Source organism: Rhopilema esculentum, unplaced genomic scaffold (assembly GCF_057945365.1).
Source record: "Rhopilema esculentum isolate cy_ngs unplaced genomic scaffold, ASM5794536v1 HiC_scaffold_34, whole genome shotgun sequence".
NCBI classification, from domain to species: domain Eukaryota; kingdom Metazoa; phylum Cnidaria; class Scyphozoa; order Rhizostomeae; family Rhizostomatidae; genus Rhopilema; species Rhopilema esculentum.
In genome coordinates, this window is record NW_028300845.1 from 809,783 (window position 1) to 835,696 (window position 25,914).

Consider the following 25,914-nt stretch of genomic DNA (forward strand, 5'->3'; position numbering starts at 1 on the left):
GACACTGCTTGATTGTGCATGTCCTGACAAAAATATTAACGGAAGACCTGTGAAAACTACAGTGAATCCGAAGGTGTGGGGATGGCCGGATTCGATTTGAATACGCTAGGTGTGGACCCAAAAGTTTTTGAACCCCTTAGAGAATAGTTTGAGAAATATCCGCATAAGTGTGAATTGGATCTCAGTTAATTGATTTTATATCAGTAACTGACTCACAACAGAAGCCTGCAGTCTGCAAAAAGTTTGGTGACCCACTCTAGTCACGTGATCTTGGAGAAGAAATAGTTCACGATCGTATACGCCTATTTTATTACGTGCTGAACTCCAATCGAAGAAGTCGCGAACTGAGCTGCTGTTTCACATGTTTCTGCCCGGCACTCTCAAGTGAGATTTAAGGAAATATTACATATGCTTTGCTTTGTCTCCTTGAAGTATACAATTTCTCATTTTGATTGCTATATTTTCTTATACTGACGCCCTATCCATTGCAGATCTAGAACCTATTTTTACTTCTTATAATTTTATTCTGAAAATTGACTTTTTTCGGCGTCGACAAAATTGTATCATTAACGTTTTGGAAATACACTCTTTTTTTTAAAAGAACCAGTAAATTTAAATTCAGGCTGACTGTTCTTGATTTTTTCGAAAATCTGAGGCTGGAATGTTTTTAATTTTGTAATACTGCTAATTTTAGGCCTTACTCTCTAGTCCATTCGTTTAATTTTCCTTACCGAATCACTCTTGTTTATCTGTAACTTTCCTTGCTCGTTCCGCATTTTTCTATCACGTGTATTAGGATAATCTTTGTCTTATTATGAGTAACTTCATACCTACGTCAATTATCAGCATGTTAAGTAGATCGTCATAGCAACCCAGTATTTTAGGATATCGCGCTACCCCACCCCGCTCATTACTAAGTAGATTACTTCCTTTCACCGTTTTATTTACGTATGTCTATTGTTTTTGGTTCAGTATATATGGGGGCCCCGTACCTTATCTTAGGAAGTAAGAATTATGGAAAAGTAGCAGCAAGAGAAAGCAGTTTAGGCATGCACCGTTTTAGGGGCAAGATGCTTGTGAAAGATCTTGTCGCCTTCGTCGTTTTGAAATATTTATAGAAGATATATCAGTTTTGGAAGACCTCTGGGATAGTTCTTGAGAAAGATTATGCCCATGTCACGCGTTAATCATTATGCCGTTGTTAGCATGCAAGTTATGTAGCTGCCGGGACGATTTTATCGAAAGAAAAGAAGGAAAGATTTAACCGATTTACGTCGCATCATTTATTGGCCATCCTCTGCTTTTTAAAGGTCCTGAGAATCAATCGATTTAAGCAACATTTTACAATTTGTTCTTAAATTAAGAGAGTGTAAGCAGTGCAATTGCTAGCTTTTTCGCTCTAAGGAGGTTTTCAGGCCTCATTTGTCAACAAAGTGAGTGAGACAGCCTTAATTTGCTGACAAATTTGAATATTCACCGAAAAAGCACCCACACATTGCTAAAAATCCTCGATTTTAAGAAAAAACGATGTTCAAAATTGCATTTTGCAGAAGCTCAGCCTTAGCTTGTTCTTAATTTGTTCTTAACTTTTGACCAGTTATCCAGTTATGCTTATATCATGTAAATTCAAAAACAAATTAGAAACAATCCAGCCTCAGATTTTCGAAAAATTTAAGAACAATCACTTGGGTTCGAGAAGGTTGCAAGCTATGTTATGATATGATGATGTTTTACGAAAAGTTATTAGATTTTTTCAAGGCTTCTTTTTAAAAGCGACCTTGGTAGGATCAATATAGTCAATGAGATCCTTTTCGCTAATCAACAAGTGAAACTGCGAAGGTAGTTCTTCATTCTTTTAACTGTACTGAAAATTCCCCGCGCAGCAGTAAAACAACTCGTACAATTTCGCCTTGGTCTCGAAAATAAAAGGTTTTCGATTTTCGCGTTTCACCAAAGGCTAGGTAACCAGCACCATAGTTGTCAATTTACCCCCCTTTTCAACTTGGATTATATTTTTAGCATGAAAAGAAATCTGAAGCTTTTACTTCTCCTGGAAAAATTAATGATACATTTTCATCTTAGTATAACGATATAAGGACGGTTCTTTTAACAGAAAATCCCAATTGCTAAAAGCAATTGAAAATGTACTGCCATATTGATTTTAGAGACAAAACTTGTTTCAATAATCTTGTTTCTTATTCCATCGTGACTTCAAACCTTTTTCTATTTTTAAAATGATACAAGCATATTAATGCGCCTTTAAATGTTTATATATAGGTAAATCGATGTTAAATTTCCCTGTAACTTGACATTGTACCGTTGTCTTTAAAACTTGTAAGGAATAGCTCTAGTCAGCAACAAGTAATATTCTGATTGAAATTTGCTTTTGTTATGTGTAATCTAAAACTAACTTGTGACTGTGGTATAATTTTTTGTTTAATAGAGAAAGACAGGTAAAAAGTATCCAGGAAAAAATGAGCAAATCACTGAAAGCAGTATCACCTATTCTGAGCTGCAGCAAGCTACTAAGATCTGATCCGTTTATCAATGGGACCTGGGTGAAATGCAAGAAGACATTTCCAGTGTATTCTCCATCGACTGGTGAGCATCTTATTGATGTTGGCGATGTTGAAGAAGAACATGTCCAGCTTGCAATCGACGCAGCAGCTAATTCTTTAAAGGACTGGAGCATGCTAAGTGGAAAAGAGCGTGGAGCTCTCTTGAATACGTTTTATGAAAATGTTATGATTCACAAAGAGCCATTGGCACAGATCATGTCAGCAGAATGTGGACGACCAATAAAGAAGACAAGACTGGAGGTTGATTATGGTGCTTCATTTTTACAGTGGTTTGCTGAAGAATCCAAGCGAATATATGGTGATATGATTCCTGCTCCAAGCAACAGTAGCAGAAGATTTGTATTGAAAAGGCCAGTTGGTGTCGTAGGGCTTATTACTCCATGGAACTTTCCATTGGCAATGATTACCAGAAAACTAGGAGCTGCCATGGCTGCTGGTTGTACTTCAGTCATCAAACCATCAGAGGAAACTCCATTAACAGCCTTAGCTTTGGCTGCCATTGCAAAGGAAAGTGGCATTCCACCTGGTGTTGTCAATGTACTTACATGTTCAAGGGAAAGCACCCCAATGGTAGGAGATCAACTTTGTGATAGTCAGACAGTACGCAAGATTTCTTTTACTGGTTCTACAGCAATTGGTAAGCTCCTTCTTAAGAAGTCAGCTTCCAGTGTCAAAAGAATGTCACTGGAACTTGGTGGAAATGCCCCTTTCATTGTATTCAACTCTGCAGATATCGATCTGGTTGTCAGGGCAGCACTCTCTGCCAAATTTAGGGCCAATGGCCAAACATGTATTGCTGCTACACGGTTCCTTATCCAGGATGGGGTTCACCAAAACTTCATTCAAGAAATGACAAAAGCTGTGAAAAGCCTTGTTGTGGGTGATCCATTTGATCAAGGTACAGATGTCAGCTCACTAATAAATGAAAAAGGTATGAAAAAGGTGGAGACTCATGTCCAGGATGCAATCAGTAAAGGGGCGCTGCCGCTTGTTGGCTGTGAACGACATCGTCTAGGCCCAAACTTTTACAAACCCAGTATTATTGATGGCTGTGATGAGACAATGCTTGTCATGAAAGAAGAAACTTTTGGGCCAGTTATATCTGTGATGAAGTTTCATTCTGAAGAAGATGCTATCCGCATTGCAAACAATTCAAAATATGGTTTGGCAGGATATGTTTTTTCACAAGACATTGCGCAAATTGTCAGATTGTCTGAAAACATTGAAGTAGGAATGTTGGGTGTAAACGATGGTGCTATTTCAAGTGAAATGATTCCATTTGGTGGAATCAAGGAGTCAGGCATTGGCCGGGAAGGATCAAAGTATGGTATAGATGAATATCTCGACTTAAAATTTGTCTCTCTTGGAGGACTGAAGTCATCTCTCTAGAGCCAGGGATAGGCAGAGAAGGACTGAAGTATGGGTTGATGACAATTTTGAGTATAAGTTCACGTCTCTAAGGAGGCTGAATTAGCCTGTCTGAAATTATATTTCATCCGTCTTTGTAGTATTTTCACACCCACCATTTATACGTCCTTACTTCAGTACTCAAATTTATATTTTTCATTAAAGGACAATCTTAATGTTTATCAATTTATCTAATTGTTTGAATTAGCATATTTAGCTAAAGTTCATCCCTCTCGGGGAAAGTATAGCATAAAGCAAAATTGTACACTTTACTTCTCTCGCCCTCAAGTCAATAATTGGAGAATTAATTGAGGGGGGGGGAGGGGGGTGTTTTTAACTTTTTACATTCTACATTTATAATCTTACTAAAACCATTTTATCTTCGATAGGTTTTGTAGAAATTTATTTTTAAAATTAACGACTTATTGTTTAATGCATTCGGAAATTTGTTTTCCCATAAGATTTTTAACGTTTTATATTATTGTTAAGATACGAATGGATTGGATACATGGGGGTCGACCTTTAATTTTTGCCGGGGATGGCTCAAACTTTGAAAAAAATATTGTTTCAAAAAGGGTTAGTATAAATGAATTATTTCCACCTTTGCTGCGTAGTCGGCACCTATGCATGGTTTTCGAGTATAACGTCTTTGGAATTGTTAAGAATCTTTTTTTAGTTAGACATTTAGAGACTTCTTTTGGTCTAGTTTAGACAGTAGAATTGCTATTTATCGCTACTTATCCAATTTTAAGCATTGTCAAGTTAAAGAACTTTTGAGACAAAGATTTGTTTCTTTATCTCTTGTATATCTGGACTGGACTGTATATCTGGAGGATCAAAGCTGCCGAGAGGGGAGCAAGGGGGCAATGAGAGCAAATTGTCCCAAGGCCTCAGGGTCTAGGGGCACTCGTATACTCGTAATTAATCAGACGTAGCAATGTATCTCTAAAATAGTTTAACATTTTAAATTATTGCAGAAGAACAACTGTGAGAAAGGTTCTGAAATGCATTTTAAGCTAATCTGAATGGCACGGTCGCGAAAACTCTCAGGGGGCCTGAACCGCTGGCTTGGTTTATGTTTTCTGGTGAAAATTTTGGACCAGGTTAATTTTGAGGTGCCACCTGAAAGCGAACAAATTGCTGTGGTTATTTTCAAGTATCCACATTTGTAGGGGTTAAGTAAGTGATGGTGAGCGGTGATCTGCTGGGATCTAAGGGGTGAAAACGAGGGTGAAAGCGGGGGTGAAAGCGGGGGTGAAAACGGGGGTGAAAACGGGGGTGAAAACGGGGGTGAAAACGGGGGTGAAACAGTTAGCAGGCAGCCGTTAAGCCTCTGCAGAGGAGAAAATGGGATCTCTCTTTTTTAGATACAACACAAGTAACATCATTTGCTTCACAACCGTAGGTAAAACCATTTTTGAGAACATTCAGTTGAAAACGATCCCTTTTTGCAATTAAAGAGGGCCACCTAAACACAATTTACCCTTTGACCTTACAAGGAAGTCTTGGCTCTTTGGTGCAATTAACCGCAATGATGCTGCTATAAGTATCTTAACAACTTATATGGTTAGTTCATGTTAAACTACAGAATTTTGAAAATTTAACTATTTTATCTCCAAAGGCAACTCTTTCATAAATGGAAAAAGATAGTTCACAAAAGGCTCTCCTTAGCTGCCAATTATTTTGTTGATTAAACACAAAATTGGCTTAAAAAGCTTTTAAGTAACATTTATAAATAAGTTACACTATTTATCATGTAATGAATGAAGACATGGTAGACATGATAAAAGGTTTTTTATAAAAATGGCTTCTAAACAGAAGTAATCCATGGCATCTCTGTATTAAACCTATATATCATTCAATTCTACAAATTCAAAAAAAAACATTCCAAAAATACATGATCTTTTGAACAGGAAAATTGAAGTTTCTTTCCATGTCACTGTTCTCTTCTTTTAATGCTTGGGGTTGGGGGACATTCATATATGATATCAGCAGATAGGTAGAGCAGGGGTCAAACGAATTGCTGATCTTTTTGAAATTAGGAAGGAGGTAAATATATACTCTGATATCAGAAAATAATCAAACCCAGGAAAATAATATTCCAAGAGTGTAAAGCAAAATGGCATGAAGGTATTTCAAAATATAAGCATATTAGCAATTTAAAGATTTGTTTAGATGACAAGAAAGACTGAATAAATTCATATTATTACATGGTTACATAAATTAACAGTACAACGTCATTTCTTCCACTTTTTCTCAATGGCAAAAAGAGCTGCACTTACCTTCTTTTTGGGTGTTTCATCATATCACTTCAGGAAATTAATCTGAAGGCAGAACCACACTAAGGAGAGAGTTCGTACCAGAGTCAAATTATTTGGACCTAACTAAGCATTCAGAAATGAGAAATTGCTACAAGCTTTTTAATTGAAACCTAACAACGTCTCTCAGAAAGTCCCTTGAGCCATCAACCCAAACTATCTGTTGCTGTTGTTGTTGCTTGGTTTGTTGATGAAATTTAACCAAAGCAAAGGGTAGTGTGTAAAAAATTTCAAAAAGACGGTAATAAGCAGGCTGTACAAATAAATTTGACTTGAATACCTCGCCACTGCTACCTTCTTATTACCTGTAACAACCGCATGTCCTTCACGATATTCATCACAAATTTTCCACACAACAACATCAGACCTGCCAAGTTTGGTGGGTGCAAAACCTTGAGATTTCTTAAAAATTTCTTTAAAAACCTTGAGTTTTGTAGAAAAACCTTGAGAAAAGTCAAACAACTTTTTTAATGATTTTATAAACACAAAAAGGTCTTAATACGGGTTCAATCACATCATAAAAAGTTAAAAGAACTAAAAAGAAACATGAATTCCAAATGAAAAGTAGGCTATCTATTTGTGTTCTTCATTGTATTTGTTGGTTGCTTTTTTGGAACTTTCCAAGACTTCTTCTGTGGGTTTCCAGCTATAACAGGGCGTGTTGGACTCAGGATACATTGTTTTCATCGCTAGGATACTCGACAATGTCCCTCCTAGTTTCATCGATGACCTTTCTAACGATTTGTTTTTCTTCACAATGCTGAAAAGTCTTTCCGATTCAGCATTACTGTAAGGGATGATCAAGATGATTTCAGCTAGCTTTGGCAGAAACTTGAAGCGCTTGGCATTTGAGCCCGGAATTTTCATATCTGCAATATAGCTCCACAAAACATCAATTCTAAAATGAAATGAAATTTCACCATCCATGTCTTTCTTCACTCCTTCAGAAACACGTGCCTCTTCCCAGGCTCTCTCTTCAAAATCATTATCATTTAGTGTCTGGTAGTCTGTAAACTCTTCATATAATTCATCAGCTGAAATAGCTGACATTAAGTTAGGATACAACATCGTTAGAATATCGCAGAACAGTTCTGTGAGCTAAATATGCAGATACACTAGCATTTGTTCGTTAAAGATGGCAAATTGGGAGAAACTTTTTGATTTTTTTGATTTATGAATAACCGTGAGAATTTCCTGACCAACCGTGAGATCGTGGGCTTTCTTTAAAAACCGTGGGTCCCACGGCAAAACCGTGGTACTTGGCAGGTCTGCAACATTGAATGCAAAATACCGGGTCTTGCACTGGGAAGGGTCCTTCGGGGTGGTGGGCAGCAAAATGAATTTACACAACATACATCTCACCTATGCCGCAAAATCGCACAATTTGATTGGTGGGTTGATGCTTGTGCGAACTTTCAAAAAACCATCAGTCTTACAGATACCCTGAATGTTACTGCATTGGATCCCTGCGGTCTCCCGGATATCATAATTTGGAATCCTTGACTTTCATTTGATACGCGTATATTGACTAAGACACCGAAACCATGCCATTGCCTAAGTTTTGCCTATGTTTTCCTTTTCATGATGGAGGACGTTATTTAGACAGAGATTCAGACTCAAATAATATTTTGAAGAATACGTGATGCTTTTTAAGGTAAATAGCCAATTTTATGCAGGCTGTCAATCAGAACTTTTAGGGTTCAAACGGGTACATCTTGATAATGATGATGTAGCATTCTTACGAATGATTTTCTCAGCCATTCCATAGCGACTCGCGTAACAAAGTCACACACATAGTTAGTTGACTACTAAAGTCAGAATTATTTTCCAAAGCTTGTGATACAATAATCGAATTCCCTTAAGCCATTCTATATCTTGGCAATGTTTTATTCCAAAAATACTTGCTTACCCCTGCAATTATTTGTTCATCTGGTGTGACTAGTGTGACCGTCACACTTCAAAGTCTTTACTTTCAGTTGCCTATCTCAATTTATCTGAGAAATTTCAAAATCTTTATGAACAAACTTTTTAAAAAATGGCTACTAATAATTGAGTTGCAATATGAGTATAAAATTTTAATTGAAGTGCCTTCGCTTTTTGAAATAACAAAAACCAATGCAATTTAAAGCAACTTGAAAAGCAACTTTTTACATTCAAATTCCAAAACTTTTTTTTCATCAAGATGTGTCATTTCTTTTAAAGCAACTTGAAAAGCAACTTTTTACATTCAAATTCCAAAACTTTTTTTCATCAAGATGTGTCATTTCTATGGAATGTCATTACTATAGTTATCTTGATGAATTCGAATATGCTGGTTTTAGAGTTCTAGATATTTTTGTTATTACCACCAACCTGTAGGTAGTTTGACTGTGTTAGGGATTTGCTTTTGAATGAGATATTTCATTTCCTACTGCGTATGATTTTGTTAATTTTATTCTGTCAGCTTCAGCTTCTAAATGAGAAATTCTGCTGGCAATTTGATTTTATACCGTTAGTAAGGTAATCCTTTTCATGATTCTAACCTTTTAAAATTAGTAAAATTATTTGTGGTTCCCAAACTAAGATGTATAACATGCCATTTGAAACTTTTAAACCTAATCTGAAATACCCATAAGATTAATTAATTATTGTTTATAAATTTGCAAGTGACTGAAACTCAGTGTGACCAGATCACAATTTCAGAATTATGCAAAAATTGTCATAAAATTATGCTAGATTTACAAAACTTTTTGCTAAATTTCACATCAAGGCTATGGTATTTGGAAAAGAGGAGGCTGGCGCATGCGCAAATTAGAAAGAGTGGCCAAAATATGTTCACTTTACAAAATGAATATAAACAGCAAAGAAAACTAATGCAATCAATTAATCATAAAATATGTCTATATGTAGTTATGTATATGTTGAATAAAGATGGCCCTTTTTTTTAACTGGCAGAGCTATTTCTGGAAACCATTATTGCCAACTTAGACAGTAACAAATCAACTATCTCCACATAAAGAAGGGATTAAAAACCCTTGCTGCCTTGTACTAGCCACATATGTGGATGTAATGTATTTGCATGCAGTTTCGATAGACAGCGGATCACTTATCAATGGAGACAAGCACTTTCTTAACAAATTCTAAAATCATGCCAGAATTATGCTAGATTTCCAACGATGCCAAATTTTATGCTAAAGGAAGATTTCTGGCCAAAGTTATGCTAAAAGCATAATATTATGCTAGATCTGGTCACACTGCTGATACTTTGCTTGTTTATGTTATTGTGTGTTGCACTAGCATAGGTTCCAAAACTTTGATTGGCTGAGCAACCTAAACTCTCGTTACCCCATTATGAGAATTCAAGAATATGACAACCAACGTGCCTCGCAGCAAGATTTAAGCCTATTTTGGACGTTTTTACCACTACCCAAGGAAAAATTAACGTGTAAAATGCGCTGAAAGATAACCTAAATTTTCTTTTGAAAATCAAAACCTTTGATAAATTAATGAAAAAGCTGCCGTTGTACTCAGTAAAAATTTTTCCGCGATCGATAGTTATGAAGTTTTGAAACTGTCTCTTTCAAACCCTTAAAATAATTAGGGAGAGGGAGCATAAAAAAATACAGTTTTAAATCTTAAAAGTTGTTTATCCACGTAATTAACTAATATGAACTTACCTTTACAAGCCAATGTTAAAATCATTTCTTGTCGGCATTGATGCTTGTGTTAGTAACGGAAAAAATTGCTAAATTCGACTGAGAGAAAATGCGGCGTATCTTTCTCTTAAAATAACTGCAGTTGTACGATTTTTTGCGCTCAGGGTTGAAATCAGCCCGGGTTGAAGTCAGCCTGGGTTCAGTTCTGTTCAGTTCAATTCAGTTCATTCATTTTTAAATTCGATTACATACAAACACTCTGTAAGTTAAAAACTTACAATAACTACATATAGATTAATAAGACAATAGCACACATAAAGGGATAAAGATACATGACACCAAATGATTTGTATGAAGGGGAATTCTTAAGGAGAAACTCTCTCAATAGCTAAGCTAATCGAGGAGAGAGCACTCCCTCTTTTCAGATAAATTTTAAGAAACTATGGGTAAATATTGACTATCAATAATCTGATTCAATAGTTAAGCTCAAACAGGAAAGTTTTCAGTTTCTGACGAAACATCTTGACTGATGACGACCTTTTTTTGTCTACAGGAATGTCTTTCCAGCATTGTCAATACATTGGTTTGAAGTCATGACAACCTGGGATGACTCCAGCCCGGGCTGAAGTCATCCCAGGTTGAAATCGTCCTGGGTTGAAGTCAGCCTGGGTTGAAATCAAACCGGGTTGAAGGCATTCTAGGTTGAAGTTATCCCGGGTTGAAGTCAGCCCAGGTTGAAATCAACCAGGTTTGAAGTCATCCCGGGTTTAAGTCTTCATGGGTTGAAGTCAGCCCAGGTTGAAGTCGGCCTGGGTTGAAGTCTTCATGGGTTGAAGTCAGCCAAGATTGAAGTCGGCCAGGGTTGAAATCAGCCTGACTGAAGTCAGCCCAGGTTGAAGTCAGCCCAGGTTGAAGTCAGCTCGGGTTGAAGTCGGCCCGGGTTGAAATCAGCCCGGGTTGAAATAAGCCCAGGTTTAAGTCGACCCAGGTTGAAATCAGCCCGGGTTGAAGTTGTTTCGGGCTGAAATCAGCCCGGGTTGAAGTTGTCCAGGGTTGAAGTCGTCCCGGGCTGAAATCGTCCTAGGTTGAAGTCATCCCGGGCTGAAGTCATTGAATTTGAGGATTTACGGTACTGCATCGTCAATGACAAGGAAGCCTCCAGCAGTGAGAGTAAAGTATGCTCATATAAAATACATGGAAAACTGGTACATCTAGTAAATTTTTGGTGCACTATTCACAAGTGTGTCCCCTGCCTTTCTCTGGTGCACGTAGTCACCCTTGGAAAATGATATAAAATCCACTGTTTGAAAGAAAGCCTACATAAAATCCAAATGGAGATTTGTTAGTATTTGGTTTGATCAAGATAAAATAATAGATACAATAGTCGGACTCCAGAAAACATTACAGTCGCACGGTCATTGACCGGAGGAAGGTTTGATAAACAATAGAAATTTGGAAGAAGGTTTTGGTAAAATAGAACTTAAAAAATAATTAAGACAACTTATTTCGCACTTGTTTCTTTGTTGCGCTTTTAAAACATACTTTGAATCTGTCGCGAGTCGAATGGTGGCACGAACAGACGAAACAATTTTAGGCCTTTTACCGCCAGAAAACACATCTGAAAAGAGAATATGTTTGACTTCCATGGTTTTGAAATTTTTCAGTAAATATTATATCATGTTTCCATTGATTTTATTATTCGACATTTAAAAAGAAATATTATTCTTGAGCTGTAATGTGATTAGTATTCTAGCAAAGTTTTATCTTATGCGATAATTACCATCGACCAAAACACATAACTTTGTCTCGATTTATTGCATCTGTAGCCCCTCATGCCGTAGCCACTCCCTAGCCACGCCCTGGATGAAGGTTTTGACGGGGAAAATTTGACCGGATGAGGGTTGAGGACTTTTCTGGACTCTGACAATAGCTATTATTTTATCTTGGTTGTGTGTTATATGTCTGCTGTAAACAAATAATTTATCAGGTGCGGATCCAGAAAAAAATTTGACAGGAGCAAAAAGTGGGGGTACAAGGAACAAGCCCGTAGCCAGGTCAGTGGAGTAGGGGTGGCAGACTCCCAATGTCCAATGCAGGCAAGGTTTAAGAGAAGTGTTTGTACAAGGGGGGCGGGGGCGGTGGTTAGTAAGAAACAAGCAAAAAAGGCTGTAACATTTCTTCAGCAATTAAACAACTTAACTTCCATTAAACTAAATAACTTTCAAATGTTACGTCTTCTATCAAAATCTTACTTCCAAATGCCAGGGATGCAGGATTGCATTCCCTCTCTGTTTTCAGGTCCACATTAATCGAGAAAACTCCGCAACCATCTCAAACATTGGTCCTCAGTCGAGTTTTTACATCGTTACATTGAAGCTGCTTCACAATTATGTTTGTTGGCTTTAGAATGTCCATCAGCATGCACTTTGCAAATTTGAACATCTCACTCCAATGCAGGAATATATCAGAAAATTTTCAAATTTTTCCTGGGAAGTTTTTGTTTAGCATCGGAAAACTATTTCAATTCCGATATAAAAAACTATCAGTGTTGGCTTGACTCAAATTGCCATAGCAATCCAATAAAACGACGAAAAAGACACTTTGAAAAAATTTAAAGGCAAATTTCTCGGAGTGGCAAACAGCTTGCATCTTTATGTTCCAGGGGTGGCATTGCCACCCCATGCCACCCTTTGGCTATGGGCCTGACTGTCGTAAAATCCCCATCGCACTTTCTTCGGTATTCTAGTAAATTCCTAAATTTATTATTCTTAAATCAACACGTTTATTTCTTATTGTGTATGCTTTTGTTACATAACTGCGAAACTCTACAATTTGCGTAAAAGCCTCGCTTTGAGGCTGAGACAGGAGATTATGGATCCAGCCAGAATTTTCTGGAAGCAAGCTATTGTAATAGAATTAACTACGTCAATCATATTCTTAACTTTTATTGGCTTGAATACTAGTAAAAATTTATTCTGACTGGCTAGGATAAATTTGTAGTTCCTTGTTTGCTTCTATAAAAGCTGTTAATCCTACCCTCCTCAACAATAAACAGATTAAACCGATTCTAAAAGACACTGGAAAAACATGTTACTTAAAATGGGTAGAAGAGGGGTCAACAAGACAAGGGATGGACTTAGCCAGAACTAGCCTACAACTTGATCTAAAACTTTGAATCTTGACTTAAATTCCAGGAAGTGAGCTTGCTAGGTGCACCAGCCCTTATACTGCCTGGAGAATACGGATTTTAAATTTTAAAGGACATTCTCCCGACTGATGCACCAGCCCAAAAGACGAAAAGGTGTTCGGGAAAAGAATGACAGCCAGGTTGAAGGAAGAAAAGGTAGTAAGAATCAGTGGGTGGGTGGGAGGGAAACTTCAGTTTTAATCGCTCCTTAAAGGCAAACAACCATTTGTGGCAAGCTTAGAGCCAAGAGGGAGCCTAACCAGAGAGCACGAGTTAGACTTAGAACGCCTACCAGCAAAGTCCCGGACACCAGGGCCCAGACTCCTTTAGCCGCCACATTATTATGAGGCTGAGGTGCCATTTCCGACGGGGGATTAGGGATTAACTCTGTTTAAACAATGGTCTAAACAAGCTGGAATTCGTAGAGAGAGATTCTTTCACGATGTACGTTGAGTTGTGTTGAGCAGCAGTAGCGGCGCCACGGGGGGGGGGGGGGGGGGGGGACTGGGGGGAATCGATTTTGTATTTTGTCTAAATTCTATGAGAAAATGTTGGGGGAGGGGTAATATTTTGACACCGTACTTTTTGTGATGTATTCCTATGATTTTCAAACTGACAATTTTCAAACAAAAGCTAGTCATAGGCGTTCCTTTTGGATAAAATTGGCGTTCCCTGTTGATAGGAGGACGTGGCTTAAATTTTTTGGTTTGTCCCCCCCAGAGTTTAATGGCTGGCGCCGCCATTGTTGAGCAGAAAATACTGAAAACGTCTAGATTGTCTTTCTCTAAGAGTTTTGTAACGACACAGGGTTCCCTTACGGACAGTATTACGTGACAATTGCACCATTGCGCTGTGATTGCATCAGCGTCTGTAAATATGTTTTTTGTATTACGTAATTATTATTTTAAGGTTTGCTTAGGTTATATAAAGGGTTGTTCCATAAGTTAGGAGTAGTCTTGTCGAAAGTTTTGCCGTACTGCTTGGAGCTCTGCCGCTAGTTTTGTCGTGCCTGTTGAAGCCGTGTCGTTATTTGAAGCCGTGTCGTTATTTGAAGCCGTGTCGTTATTTGTCGAACTTGCTGTTAGCCGTTAGTCGTATCATTGCCATAAAAGAAGAATTTTGATCTTATCTGCCGTTGCCGTATTTTTGAGAATTTCTGCCTACAAAGAACTCACGTTTGTAAAACCCTCATTTTAAGAGGTTTTACAGTTTACTCTAATCATTTATTGAACCTGCGTTAACAAGCAGAGAAGCCAGCAACCTCTGCGTGGCAGCCCAGTCTGAAATAGAGAAACTTCCACCATTAGTTATTTCTTGGAAACAAAAACACAAAAAAGCAGGTGGCTGAAACAATTACTTATTTGTATATTTCATTCGCTTGAACTTTCGATCGGCTTGCAGAAAACAGTTTCAAAATGAGCGAGGAGTGCTACGTGACATGTTCGAAGGATGTCTATTCCATGCAAGAACTGTGGGAAAGACTGGCTAACTTCCAAGCCATCCCTGCATTAAACCAGGAAGCAGAATATAAAATATACTCCTTGAAAAAGGCCTTTGCTGATCATATGTCAGTTGTCTTTTCTCACGATCAGAAGACCTACATATCCATTGAAGTGGTTATTCGTGATACCAGACGTGGAAAAGAAACTGCTCTCATATCTAGAACAATCAAGGACGAACATGTGCCAAAACTTGAATTCTACAAGGCAGTGGTGACAACTGCTTCCACGATTGTCGCAAAAGCAACCGAAACCTTTCAAAGGTTCATAAATGCCGGGGAATACAAAAAGGTATTTAATAATTGCCAAAATTACGCCATAAATCTGTTAGAGGCTTTGGGAGTCGATAATGCACCATTTTCAGATGTTGCCAAAGCGACAACTGGAGGCATTTTGGCAGTGATTGGTGGTGCGCTTTTGGCACTGTTTGGAGCTGGGAAAAAACAAAAATGACTTTATGAGGGTGTTAAAATTCCACATTCAGAACTTATTTCTTCACCAGTAACAAAATTTGTGTTTGTTATATAGCAAGTATTACATTTTGTTCATTAGATGAATTCTCTAGTTCTTTAGATGCTTTCTTCGTCAAAATTTTTTTCTCAAAAATGTGAAGTTATACACTTTGGAACGTTGAAAAATTAATCTCGCCTCTCTGATAATCCCGCCTCTCTGATAATCCCGCCTTTCTGATAATCCCGCCTCTCTAATAACCCAGCACAAAATTAGTTGGTCGAATCAACAAACCCCACAACGGTATTTAAAGGCACCGATTTATGGTAAATACACTATCTTTTTTATAAGAACCAGCAAAATTGAAGTTTAGGCTGTCTGATCTTAATTTTTCAAAAAATTTTGAGGCTGGATTGTTCTTAATGAGCTCTTAAATTTTAAGCGTTTAATCAGTGAGATAGCTAGCTATCGTGCCCAAGGGGATTGTTCAGGCCCCAATTGCCAACAAAGTAAGTGAGCCATTCTTAATTTACAAAAAAATTTGTAAATTCACCGACAAAGCACCTAACCTCAAGATCAGGGGCATAACTTGGCCAATAGGTTGGGGGGGGGGGGGTGAAAAGGGTTTCTGCCCTGCAAAACTGAGTTGTGCCCTGCAGACCTCGAAGCAAAGATTTGTCTATAGGTTACGAGTGAAAGCTTTACCAATGCACATTTATATATTTTAGCTTTATATATTAGTTTTACCAAGGATAAATTTCTAAGCAATAAAAACAAATTTGAAACTAAATTGCCTATGGAATATCCATATCTCTACGTTAGCGTAAATTGTGATTATGGCATATGATTTTTGCTACATGATGTTGACGGCGCGCACGAAATTGAGCCCGGGGGGGGGGGGAGCTAAGAATCAAGTTTAGTGAGGTAGGAAGACCCACCATGGTTGGGTCCGACGTTAAATAAAACTTTTGAAATCATACGTTGTAAAAGGGCTAAGAAGCATCTCCCAGACTAAAATTTAGCAAAATACTTTACTGCTTAGGAAAGATATTCGATGGTTCTCGAAAAAAACTGATTATTGTTTATTGGGAAAAATTGGGAGGGGAGGTGTCATGCTAAAACTCTGGTGACAGAGGTTGGGGAAATAAAGAAACAGTAACCTTTCGTTTCAGATTGCAAATAGATATGAATGACAGAGAAAGATTTTGTTTTGACTGGGAGAATTTCATTTCCTGAACAGAAATGTGCAGTTTCTTGTCTCGAGAAGGCCATGTTTACGCGTCCAAAATGAAGACATTGCAATGATACAGAAAGTAATTTGCTGAATTAATGCAAATAAAAAAAGAATAATAGGCATATACGTGAATAAGTTAGTAAATAGACCAAACAAAATTGGCATCTAAGCAGTTTATTGTCTTTTTACTTCATACACTGTTTTTAAAAGTATTTGAAAAAAGGGTAACAATATTCTCATCTTGACCAAAGTGGGAGCCTTCAGCCCCCTAACCCTCCAGTCGCGCCCTGCCTGTCATGAACATAATTTAAAACTTAAATTATTTGTTTGGACCCAACCTTGTCCTCATCTTCGATTGCCCTGCAAAATCAACTTTTTTTAGATTGGGGGGTCTCACACCCCCACACCCCCACACCCCCGGGATTTTCGCCCCTGCCCATGATGGCAGAAAAGGTTTTTGAGATTTGCCCAAAATTACATGTTACAGTACCTCAGCCTCAGTTTGTTTTTAGTTTGTTCTATAATGTTAACCAATTTTGAGGATCGTGCTTTTATAAAATGGTTAGCTAAATAAATATTATTAGTATTAGAAAGTTAGAAATGCATTATTAAGGACAAGCCATAATATACCCAAAGCCTGGCTACAAAGTTTTTGCAAACGCAGCAGCAAAGATAATAGAAAGAGATTATGTTAATAAAAAATATAACTTCAAAGTATAATCTAAACAATCAACCATCACCAAAAGAAACAAAGAGAAAAATGAGTAATAAGACTTGTCCCTAATAAGGTTCAACAATACTCAAATTTGGCGCTGCAATTCTTTGGAATCTATTACAGAAATATGACAAAAAACGCGAAAACGCGGGAAAAATCTATGCCAGAGTAAAACACATATTGAAAATGAAATAACCGTAAAGAAACATCTAATAAAAATTAATCCAATCATATCTAAGTATTATAAATCGCAATCAGAACACAAATTATCCATGGATCCTGACACAAGAAGATCTTCAATTGGGGAACACTAGGATTCCAACATAAGGTGTGCAAATTGTGCAGAAACGAGAAATATATCTTCAATCAACACAATCAAACTAAATCTTCATGTAAAAAACAAAGGACAAAGGTTTTTGCCTTTTACTTTAGCTTCATTAGCTTATCCGAAACGCGATTAGAGATTTAGTTATATTTCGAGTAACACTGTTTTTAGAAATTTATATGAATTGTAACATGGAAACATGTTGGGGACATCCAAAAAATTCGATGGAAAGCTAAGGCTGATACGTTGGGCGTGGCAGCACTTCTGACCATGCCTTTGCTTATATTTATATTTAACGTCATCTCAGTCAGTGTCAAACAAGGGAATGCCGTTTATGTATATTCAAATTCTTTTACAGAAGTTTGCAATATAGCTAAGGTTTTCTATATTTACGGTAAATGCAATCAAAATGCGATTCAATATCACAGAACTACATAATATACAATATCTTATCACTGATGGGATCGAAATCGAAATTAGATAAAACATTCAAAGGATACTTTATTATATTTAATTCATGATTAATGAAGTTAGTTGCAAGCTAAATTCTCAATGAAATGCTAGCTGAGGAAATCCAGGAATGTAGGCAGCAAACACCCCACACAGCCCTGTGCAAGGACCGAGATACCGGGGGCCGAGGGGGCCTTGGCACTGTTACCATTGAAAAGCGTACACCCGATCTTGGGATCTGAGACCTCTGTGAATAGATTCATTTTCATTACTACTCTAGACAGGGTTCTGAAAAACGAGAGAGGGGTCGGAAAAAGTTTATTGTGTGTGGGACTAGGAAAAACTGGAGGGATCGAGGATCTAAAATAATACCGAAATGAAACTTTCTATGGGATAAAGATGCAAAATGCAAGGGAGAACATCGATTGACAAAAAAGCAAAAAATAGACGTAAGAAAAATATTTTTTTCCCGGTAAAACTTCAAGGTCAATGACCAAATAATTAAATAGTGGAGGGCTGTTTATCAAGTCCCTAAGAGTGGGTAAATATCAATTACCCAATCCTTTTTATAATCATATATAAGTTTTGTTTAATTACGAACGCGACCCTAGTGCAATTTATTTAACACCCAAAAGCGCCTTGCTGCTTGTGTTGGTCCATTCTTGCGAAGATTTAAGATGCTAAACTTCGGCCGCCGAATTTAGATTGTTTTTATTGCGTCTTGACAAGATAAGGTAAAGAGAGATACATGCACTGGCAAACATAAAGCCAGCGTTTATGAAAAATATGGAACCAGGGTATGTCGACACAACAGCATAGTAGACCAAAGGCCCCACTATCGCACCGATCATAATGGAAGATACTTCAACGATCAGCATTGCCGAAAAGAGAAGGCCAACTGTAGAAGGAGGGGTCACTTTCGAGATCATGGCTCTGATTGTGGAAACATTCAATGTAGCCATAGCGTGTACTATTTGACTTAAATAGAGCATCAAAGTCGAATTTGCCAACCCTAGCAGAAGACAGTAGGCCACGTAGGCTAATGCTGTCCCTAGAAGAATTGTATGATCGTTCAGTTTAAGGAAACGTGCAAAAAGAAAGTTGAAGCCGACAAGGCCGAGAATAGCCAATGCTCCGCTTTGAAATGCCAGAAAAAAGCCTATTTCTACTGAATCTAGGTAGTAGGGGTCGGTTTTTAAATAAAGAACAATAACGGCAAGTTCTCCTGAATATGTTATAGCTGCAAGTATCATAAGAAGGAACAATAAAAGCCCGTATGTCAGCTGACCATACAGTTTCAGGACTTGGCAAACTCTCTTCAAATTTCCGATAGGATTTGAGGCCTTCAGTATGTTAAGAAGTTTTGCTGCAAAATTTCCTCCTGTTTCACCACAAAGTCTCGCAGATTTACCACAATCTTCTTTGTTGGCAGAACTGTTTGTTTTCTTGATTTTGCATTTTTCAGTGTCACTTATTTTTGCAACCATCAAACTTTGACTCTCTTCTCTTGCACTATCGCAATTTTCAACATCTTTCTTCACTACATTGTCATCTTGTGCGGCTTCTGTTTCCTCCAAACTGGTCTTTGAGTTATGACAATCCAATTCAACGTTGTCCTGCGCAGCCATATCTTTTCTCGTGGTTAATTTGTCAATGGGTTTTACAAAGAACAGAAGATATATAATAGCTAAAATATCTATTACTAGGCAACAGACATAGATACCAACATATCCAAAGCGTTCAATAATGAACCCACTCGAGAACGATGATACAAAACCAGATAAAATCGAGGCTGCTTCTAAAAGATTAATTCGCAAAGTCCTTGTTTTTTCTGTCGTTATCTCTGATATGTATGAATATGTGAAGACGTACAGGCCACTGACATCACCCACTGTAGTAGGTATCAATCCAACAAGAACCAAAAGCCATGTAGGGAAACGCATTCCTGCACTCAGTATACACACGAGTATAACGCTCGCGATTAACTGACTCAGTGGAGACAAACTCATGATTTTGCGTCTTCCAACTTCATCTGATAACGTTGCAACAACGGGCAGAGACAAAACTGTCACAAATGAAGCTGCAACCAACAAAGCACCGAACCATATGGTCGACTCCTCTTGAACTGTGTCATACTCCTTTTTGAATGAGCCAGTGTACATGGCTGCACACTTCGTTTCATTGTGCTTTTTCAAGCACACGTTCTCAAGAACAATCTGTGGCAGTGCAACCAAATGCAGGAAGAATGACTGCATGCATAGGAACATCAAAGGTTCAACAGTTATTGCTGGAAGTTTCAACGCCATCCTGTTTCACTGCTTGCAAAGGACTGTTTTCGGTCAACTCCCTTGCTGTAATACGAAACCTTGCTGCAAAGAACGGAACTTAAGAAGATCTGTGCTCGCGAATGGAACGATGGGCGGTGGAAGTTGAGATCTCGCTCACGAACGTCGCGCAAAATCCTTCAAATCCGAAACTGAATAAGCAAGCCAAAGCAGACACTAGACACTATCATTAGAGGCAATATGGCCAGTGAATAAATAGCTGCCAATTGAATCTCCACTAATCAGTCAAGTGATCTCTCCACCGCAATGGTGGAGAGTAGAGGCAGGGGCGGGGCGGCTTACAGCGTTATCAATGTTATTACGTAGTCTAATAACAATACTTTTTCAATGCTATAGGGTTGTAGTGTGCGTCATCGTTTATTTTCATACACCCTGATTTGGTTTCGTGCTCAAGGCATCGCATGTCAATAGACTTTTATTGAAATTCTTTCGCCTTCAATCTTCCTTTAAATATGCTAACATCTCCGTTGTTAGGATTGCGTTTCTAATAACGCGAATCGCCATTTCCCTTGTGAATGTGACCATTCGTCATAGAAAACAGGAAATGAAGCAAAGAGATGGAGTAAACCAATTGTACTTTACTCGCACCGCAGCTCGCACGTTATTAGCCTCGGTTTTATAACGCATTTCGGGGTACCGGCCGCTTACTTTGTGAAACAAAATCGCAAACAAAATAACTACCACAATTCAAACTTGTTCTGGGCACTGGATTGTTTCTAAAGTTTTTCCCCGCAATTTCAACTTGTAGTCCAATGCATGAACAACTGTTTGGCCTATAAACGATGGCCTACCCAAATACTTCTCTTTTCTAATAGAGATCGTTACAGTGTTAACGAGACATTCCCATGGATTTGCGGGGAAGAAAAAAAATACTTATTTTCGTTGCCCGGGTCTTTTGCTGGGAAATTTTCAGAAGGTAATATTATTAAGTCTTTTAAAAGTATTGTTTAGAGCTCTTTTATATCCAGGATGGTCTGTTCTTTCTATGTCTTCAATGCCCCTGTAATTCCTACCACTGCTTGGCTGACTAATGACAATTTATTTCTGATGCCAGCCGCCCCTGGTAGAGAGGTGCAGTATTGTGCCATGCCAGCAAAAAGCAAATCTGTTAATGAAATAAGTAGGAAGGGGTGCTGCAACAGAGAGTTTTCAAGACATTTAAGGGAAGATTACATGGCAATTCATAACGCCCAAACCAAGAGATTTCAAACTCTTTGGATGGACATGACCTTGAAAGCTTTCAATGTTTATTCTGGTTTTTAGTGTTTTCTGTGCCGCTCCTAACAAAGTAGCCTGCGTGCAGACTTTACAAAGCTGATCTCTCATGAGTCAGTTGGTGCAGCATGGAGCATGGTGATTTATTTAAATCTCCATTTATTTACATTTATTTGTATTTGTCATTTGAAACCGATGTTCAAGGAGCTATGCATAAAGATAATTGCGGTTGCAGGCACTAGTAAGACCTCTTGATGCACGAGCTATGTCCTTGTCGATGGCTAACATGTTCAAATATGTTCACATCTCTTTCTTATGACGATTACCTTTGTGAAGAGGGGTGATTTACATTTCAGAACAGAGGTCCCAAGTTCAGGAAAACGGGCCATGAGCACGGTCATACGAGACCTTTGAGGGGGCTTTGGGTCTTACCCAAATTATCTATGATGATGAAAATAATGATTATTAATAATAAAATTCAAATACCTTAATAACAACAACGATTGCCCTGGTCAAGAAAGCCACGGAAAATTAAAGAAATCTTTCAAGGTCACGTTGTTACAAAAATGCTGATATCTGCTAATCGTTAAAACGTATATATCAATCGAAAGAGCTCTTAGCAGGGTTTATTTAGAGGAATTTTTGTCGCTGCATAATTAAAAAATTTTCGAAAATTTGGTTGTTGCCTTTGAAAATTTCATGACCACACCTAACTAACTAACATCAAACTAACTGTATCTGAAATTATTGAAATGCACCAGCTCTCACCCAAGCTTGACGATTTATCACTGAACAAATTGGTTATCACTCCACGTTAAAATAAACCCTGGCTCTAAGAGTTCTTCCATTATATGAAAGTTTTTTTCATATGTCGAATATCGATAGGTGTTGTTATAAGAATTATCAGATATTACCATTTAAACACTAAAATCATGCCATAAATGACGTCATCGGTCACGTGAAAACAGGATTTTCTAAAAAGGTGCAAAATAAAATTTTCAAGTTAATAAGCATCTCTAAGAATCTACTCAGAAGTTAGCATGCTTGTTCGGGACTTCAGCAGGAATTTTGGAATCAGGGGACCTATTGGGTACCTTCTAAGTAACATCGCTATGTTTTATAAAAAGCAGGTCAGAAGTTAAGATGGGGGTCTGGTTTGGCTGAAGCAGGTCAAAATTCCACGACCATACGCGAGATAAAAAAGGGCCAGCGTATTCGAATCTAGCGTACGTGCAGCCCCCGCTGCTTCCTCGGTAGGCAACCACATTGTTTAAAGATTCAACTTAATCGTGTGATGTGATGGAAACAGCAAGGAATGACCGCAGGCTAATTCGAATTATGTCAGTAATCATATTGCATAACAAATTCATTTTGTAGGTTGATAATTTCAACAGTTTTCATGATTTGTTTGAAGAAATTTTCAAAGAAAGTTAGTGTTTCTTTAACGTGTGATTTTGTGCTGTTTCTTGTTTGCAAATACAGTGGAATCCCAAAATAACGAACTTCGGATATAACGAACTTCTCGGTATAACGAACTATATGTCTGGTCCCTTGAATTCTACCTAACTCCATACAAACTCTCTCGGTATAACGAACCCCGGAAATAACGAACTCTCGATATTATGAACCAAAGGTTGGGTCCCTTCATCATAATTACCCTCAATATAACGAGCTTTTCACATTTGTTTCGTCTGTTATTTTCATTTATTTATTTGTTATGTTCAGTTATCACTTTCTCTTGGGGGAAATCATTATTGGCATCTGGCAAAACATGCTGATAATACATTACAAGCCCTGGCTGATAGGCTCAGAGCACGAGATGAAAGTTTGATCGCGTCAAAAATTAATGCGAATGAGTACATTGATACTACCGAATACCTTTTTACATAAGAGACATTGGCAATGAGTGGAACCACAAACTTTTATCGAGAGACCCAGATGGAGAAGCTGAAGACAAAAAAAAGGTGAAGTAATCGAAGACGTCATTCAGCCCGCCTTCGAGTAAAGTGATACCAGCTTTGCTAATCTCTTGGTCCCAAATTATAAGAGGAACATAAAGATTTTCATCTTCAAGGACCAGTCAGTATTTTTATTTGAATTCAGCTTGGTTTTTTGTGTTAAATGTGCACAGAAGTTGGATGTAGTATAAACAGCCCCATCGCAGGTTTTTAGGCGTGAACTGTGAAAAGACCTAAAAAACGTTTTCTTGCGGTTGAACGAACTCCCGATATAACGAATTATTTTCAGGTTCCCACGCACTCACGATATAACGAACTATGAATTATGTTCTAAAATGCAATTTTTCAAAAGTATCAGGGTTATGTCAGAAACGAATTACGCAGTCCTCGTGGATTTATTTGAAAGACAAGAAGCTGTTATTTGAAGCAAAAATGTAATTTGATAATGTCACAAACCAACATGAATGTATTCATCCAATTAACACTCATTTAAAAGGTCCACTTGATTCTAATTACACTTATCCAGATCTCCCAATGCAAAAATATCGTCAAGAGATTACAATTTTTCCCCATTAATTTTGTTGAATCGGCCTTTGATGGAATAATGTCTAGACAAAATTATCCAACCTACACACTTCCAAAGTCATTTTTCATATTTAGCTTTAAATGCATCCAATCCCAATGTCTTTAAATGTATCCTATTGGATATTGCTTGGCATTGCATTTTGATGACAACACACTTAACCACAGCTTATAACCAGCTCGCATCTTTGAATCCTACAAATTGCACCCTTAGACTCGTCTATTAACCAATTTACTAGCAATGTCTAATATTCCGGTAATTGGCCGTCAAAGAACCCGTTTACACTGCCCCTTTCAAAAACGGAACCGTGACGGTACAAAATTCGTTCGCATTCATACCAGGGTCAAAACTGCCTGATAGCAGAGCAAAATTAGCCTGTGTCCAAGACCCCTAACTTGAAAGTATAGGGTCGACTTTCAAGTTAGGAGTCTCGATCACAGGGTTAGCAAATCATCCCGGTTCCACAAGGGCGAACTACGACCGTTTTGTCACGGTTCTAAAAATGTAGCCAAATTGGATCCTGAACCAAAAACAGTTTCCTGAGACAGAGACAGATTCTAGACTGATTTAAGCCAGTGGCGAAGCCAAAGGTCCTGCTGGTCCTGCTGAGCAGGACCAAGAATTTCCAAAGATAAGATTTACTGTAAACAATAAACAATTTCTTCTTTGCAAAAAGAAAGTTTCAAATTGTTTTTGATAGAATTTCGTAAGTAGTTGTGATTTGATTGGTTGAGGGTTCACCTACGTAGGTCAAAGAGCATTGTTTTGAAAACCGTTGGTCCTGCTATTTCTGAGAGCAGGACTGCAAGAATTGCCCTGTGCATTCTCGTTCTGCTATGAGATACTAGCAAGGAGGCCAGTATTATGGTGAGGCGATGTGAATGCGGATTTTCTGCTGCTTTGGCAATACCAATGATATTATTATTGACAGCAAAACTTGCCTCAGTTGAGCTGCATAAATTTTATTTGTAACAAGACAGAGTCCAAAGCTCGCAAGAAAGAAATGCAATCAACAAGAATTGGCTGTATGAGGCACTCTGATTTCGGCCCTTTGTACGATCGTTTGAGGCACGGTATATCATGGTGGCCTGAATAGAACTTTCTTAGACTTGGACAAGGACGATGAAAGCATAATTGAATTTACTGTTGTGTGATTGAAAGTTTTGAGTTGGAGAATAAACCAATTTCAGCGGAATTTGCATTTTTCTACCTGAATTGTTTTCTCGTCTAATGGTTTATCTAATCAAGTTGTTTTCATTGATAATGCGACACATTATTCGATTGTACCTCTCTTTATAAGCTGCAGAAAAATTGTTCTGCAGAATATGTGAACTTGCCACTACAGACTTTAAACTCTGTTGTTTATTAAAATTACTTTAATAGAGTATCTAGATTGGTCAGGTTTATACGACCAAAATCTGGAATACCACAAATATATTATATGCAACTTCAAATGCCACCCCTACCCCCCTTTTATCGTCAAATTTAGTTATCACCAATTTGAACTTTTACTTCAGCTGTAGAGGCTTACTACAATTTAAGATAGAATTGTTTGAAAAGTTTAAGTATGGGTTTATTTTTCAAAAGATAGACATCGATTTAAAATTTGCTTTTTACTGAATTTAAGAAAAAATTCATCTGCAAAATAGAATTTTTGTCCATGGGCTTTTCCTATTGAATAAGGGCGTGGCCCTGTCCATATAGCAGGACCAACAATTTTTGGCTAGCTTCGCCACTGATTTAAGCCATTCTTATAGAGAGATCCTGCCTTGATTGTTAGAACATAATTGATTTGTTTGTTTGCGAAAATAATTGCCAGGCTTGTAGTAACTACATTAACTACAAACAATTTCGTCGTGAAAAAATTTCGGACAAATATTTTGACGAAAAGTTCTTGGACTAAATTCAAAAGGAGACGAAATTTTATCACGACGAATTTTTTTGCAATTAAGATTTTTGAGAATTAGCATAGAAAATCTATTACGTGAGGTCAAGATTCAAATTTATGTATCCT

The 25,914-nt window shown here is 37.7% G+C and overlaps 2 protein-coding genes across 3 annotated transcripts; one reads left to right on the forward strand and one right to left on the reverse strand.

Annotated features, from left to right (window-relative positions):
- Positions 1–66: 66 nt before the first annotated feature.
- On the forward strand, positions 67–5,633 carry LOC148957309 (succinate-semialdehyde dehydrogenase, mitochondrial-like). 2 transcript variants are annotated; one of them, XM_089115568.1, is made up of 2 exons: positions 67–384; positions 2,444–5,633. In XM_089115568.1, exons 1-2 carry the CDS (start codon positions 362–364, stop codon positions 3,966–3,968), a joined length of 1,548 nt encoding a protein of 515 aa, XP_088971694.1. In that variant the 5' UTR covers positions 67–361; the 3' UTR covers positions 3,969–5,633. The 2 variants fall into 2 exon arrangements, with proteins under 2 accessions (XP_088971694.1, XP_088971695.1); XM_089115569.1 differs by lacking the exon at positions 67–384 and adding an exon at positions 645–1,433.
- Positions 5,634–14,952: 9,319 nt separating this feature from the next.
- LOC135684406 (uncharacterized) lies at positions 14,953–20,756 on the reverse strand. The gene has a single exon (XM_065199956.2). The coding sequence runs from the start codon at positions 20,103–20,105 to the stop codon at positions 18,480–18,482; it is 1,626 nt and encodes a 541-aa protein (XP_065056028.2). The 5' UTR covers positions 20,106–20,756; the 3' UTR covers positions 14,953–18,479.
- Between the last annotated feature and the right edge of the window lie 5,158 nt (positions 20,757–25,914).

Bases quoted from the DNA above. Each gene is read 5' to 3' on its own strand.
- LOC148957309 (XM_089115568.1), top strand. From the start codon at position 362: ATGTTTCTGCCCGGCACTCTCAA. The intron at 385-2,443 runs GTGAGATTTAAG...TTTGTTTAATAG, and splicing joins TTTCTGCCCGGCACTCTCAA to AGAAAGACAGGTAAAAAGTA.
- LOC135684406 (XM_065199956.2), bottom strand. From the start codon at position 20,105: ATGGCGTTGAAACTTCCAGCAATAACTGTTGAACCTTTGATGTTCCTA.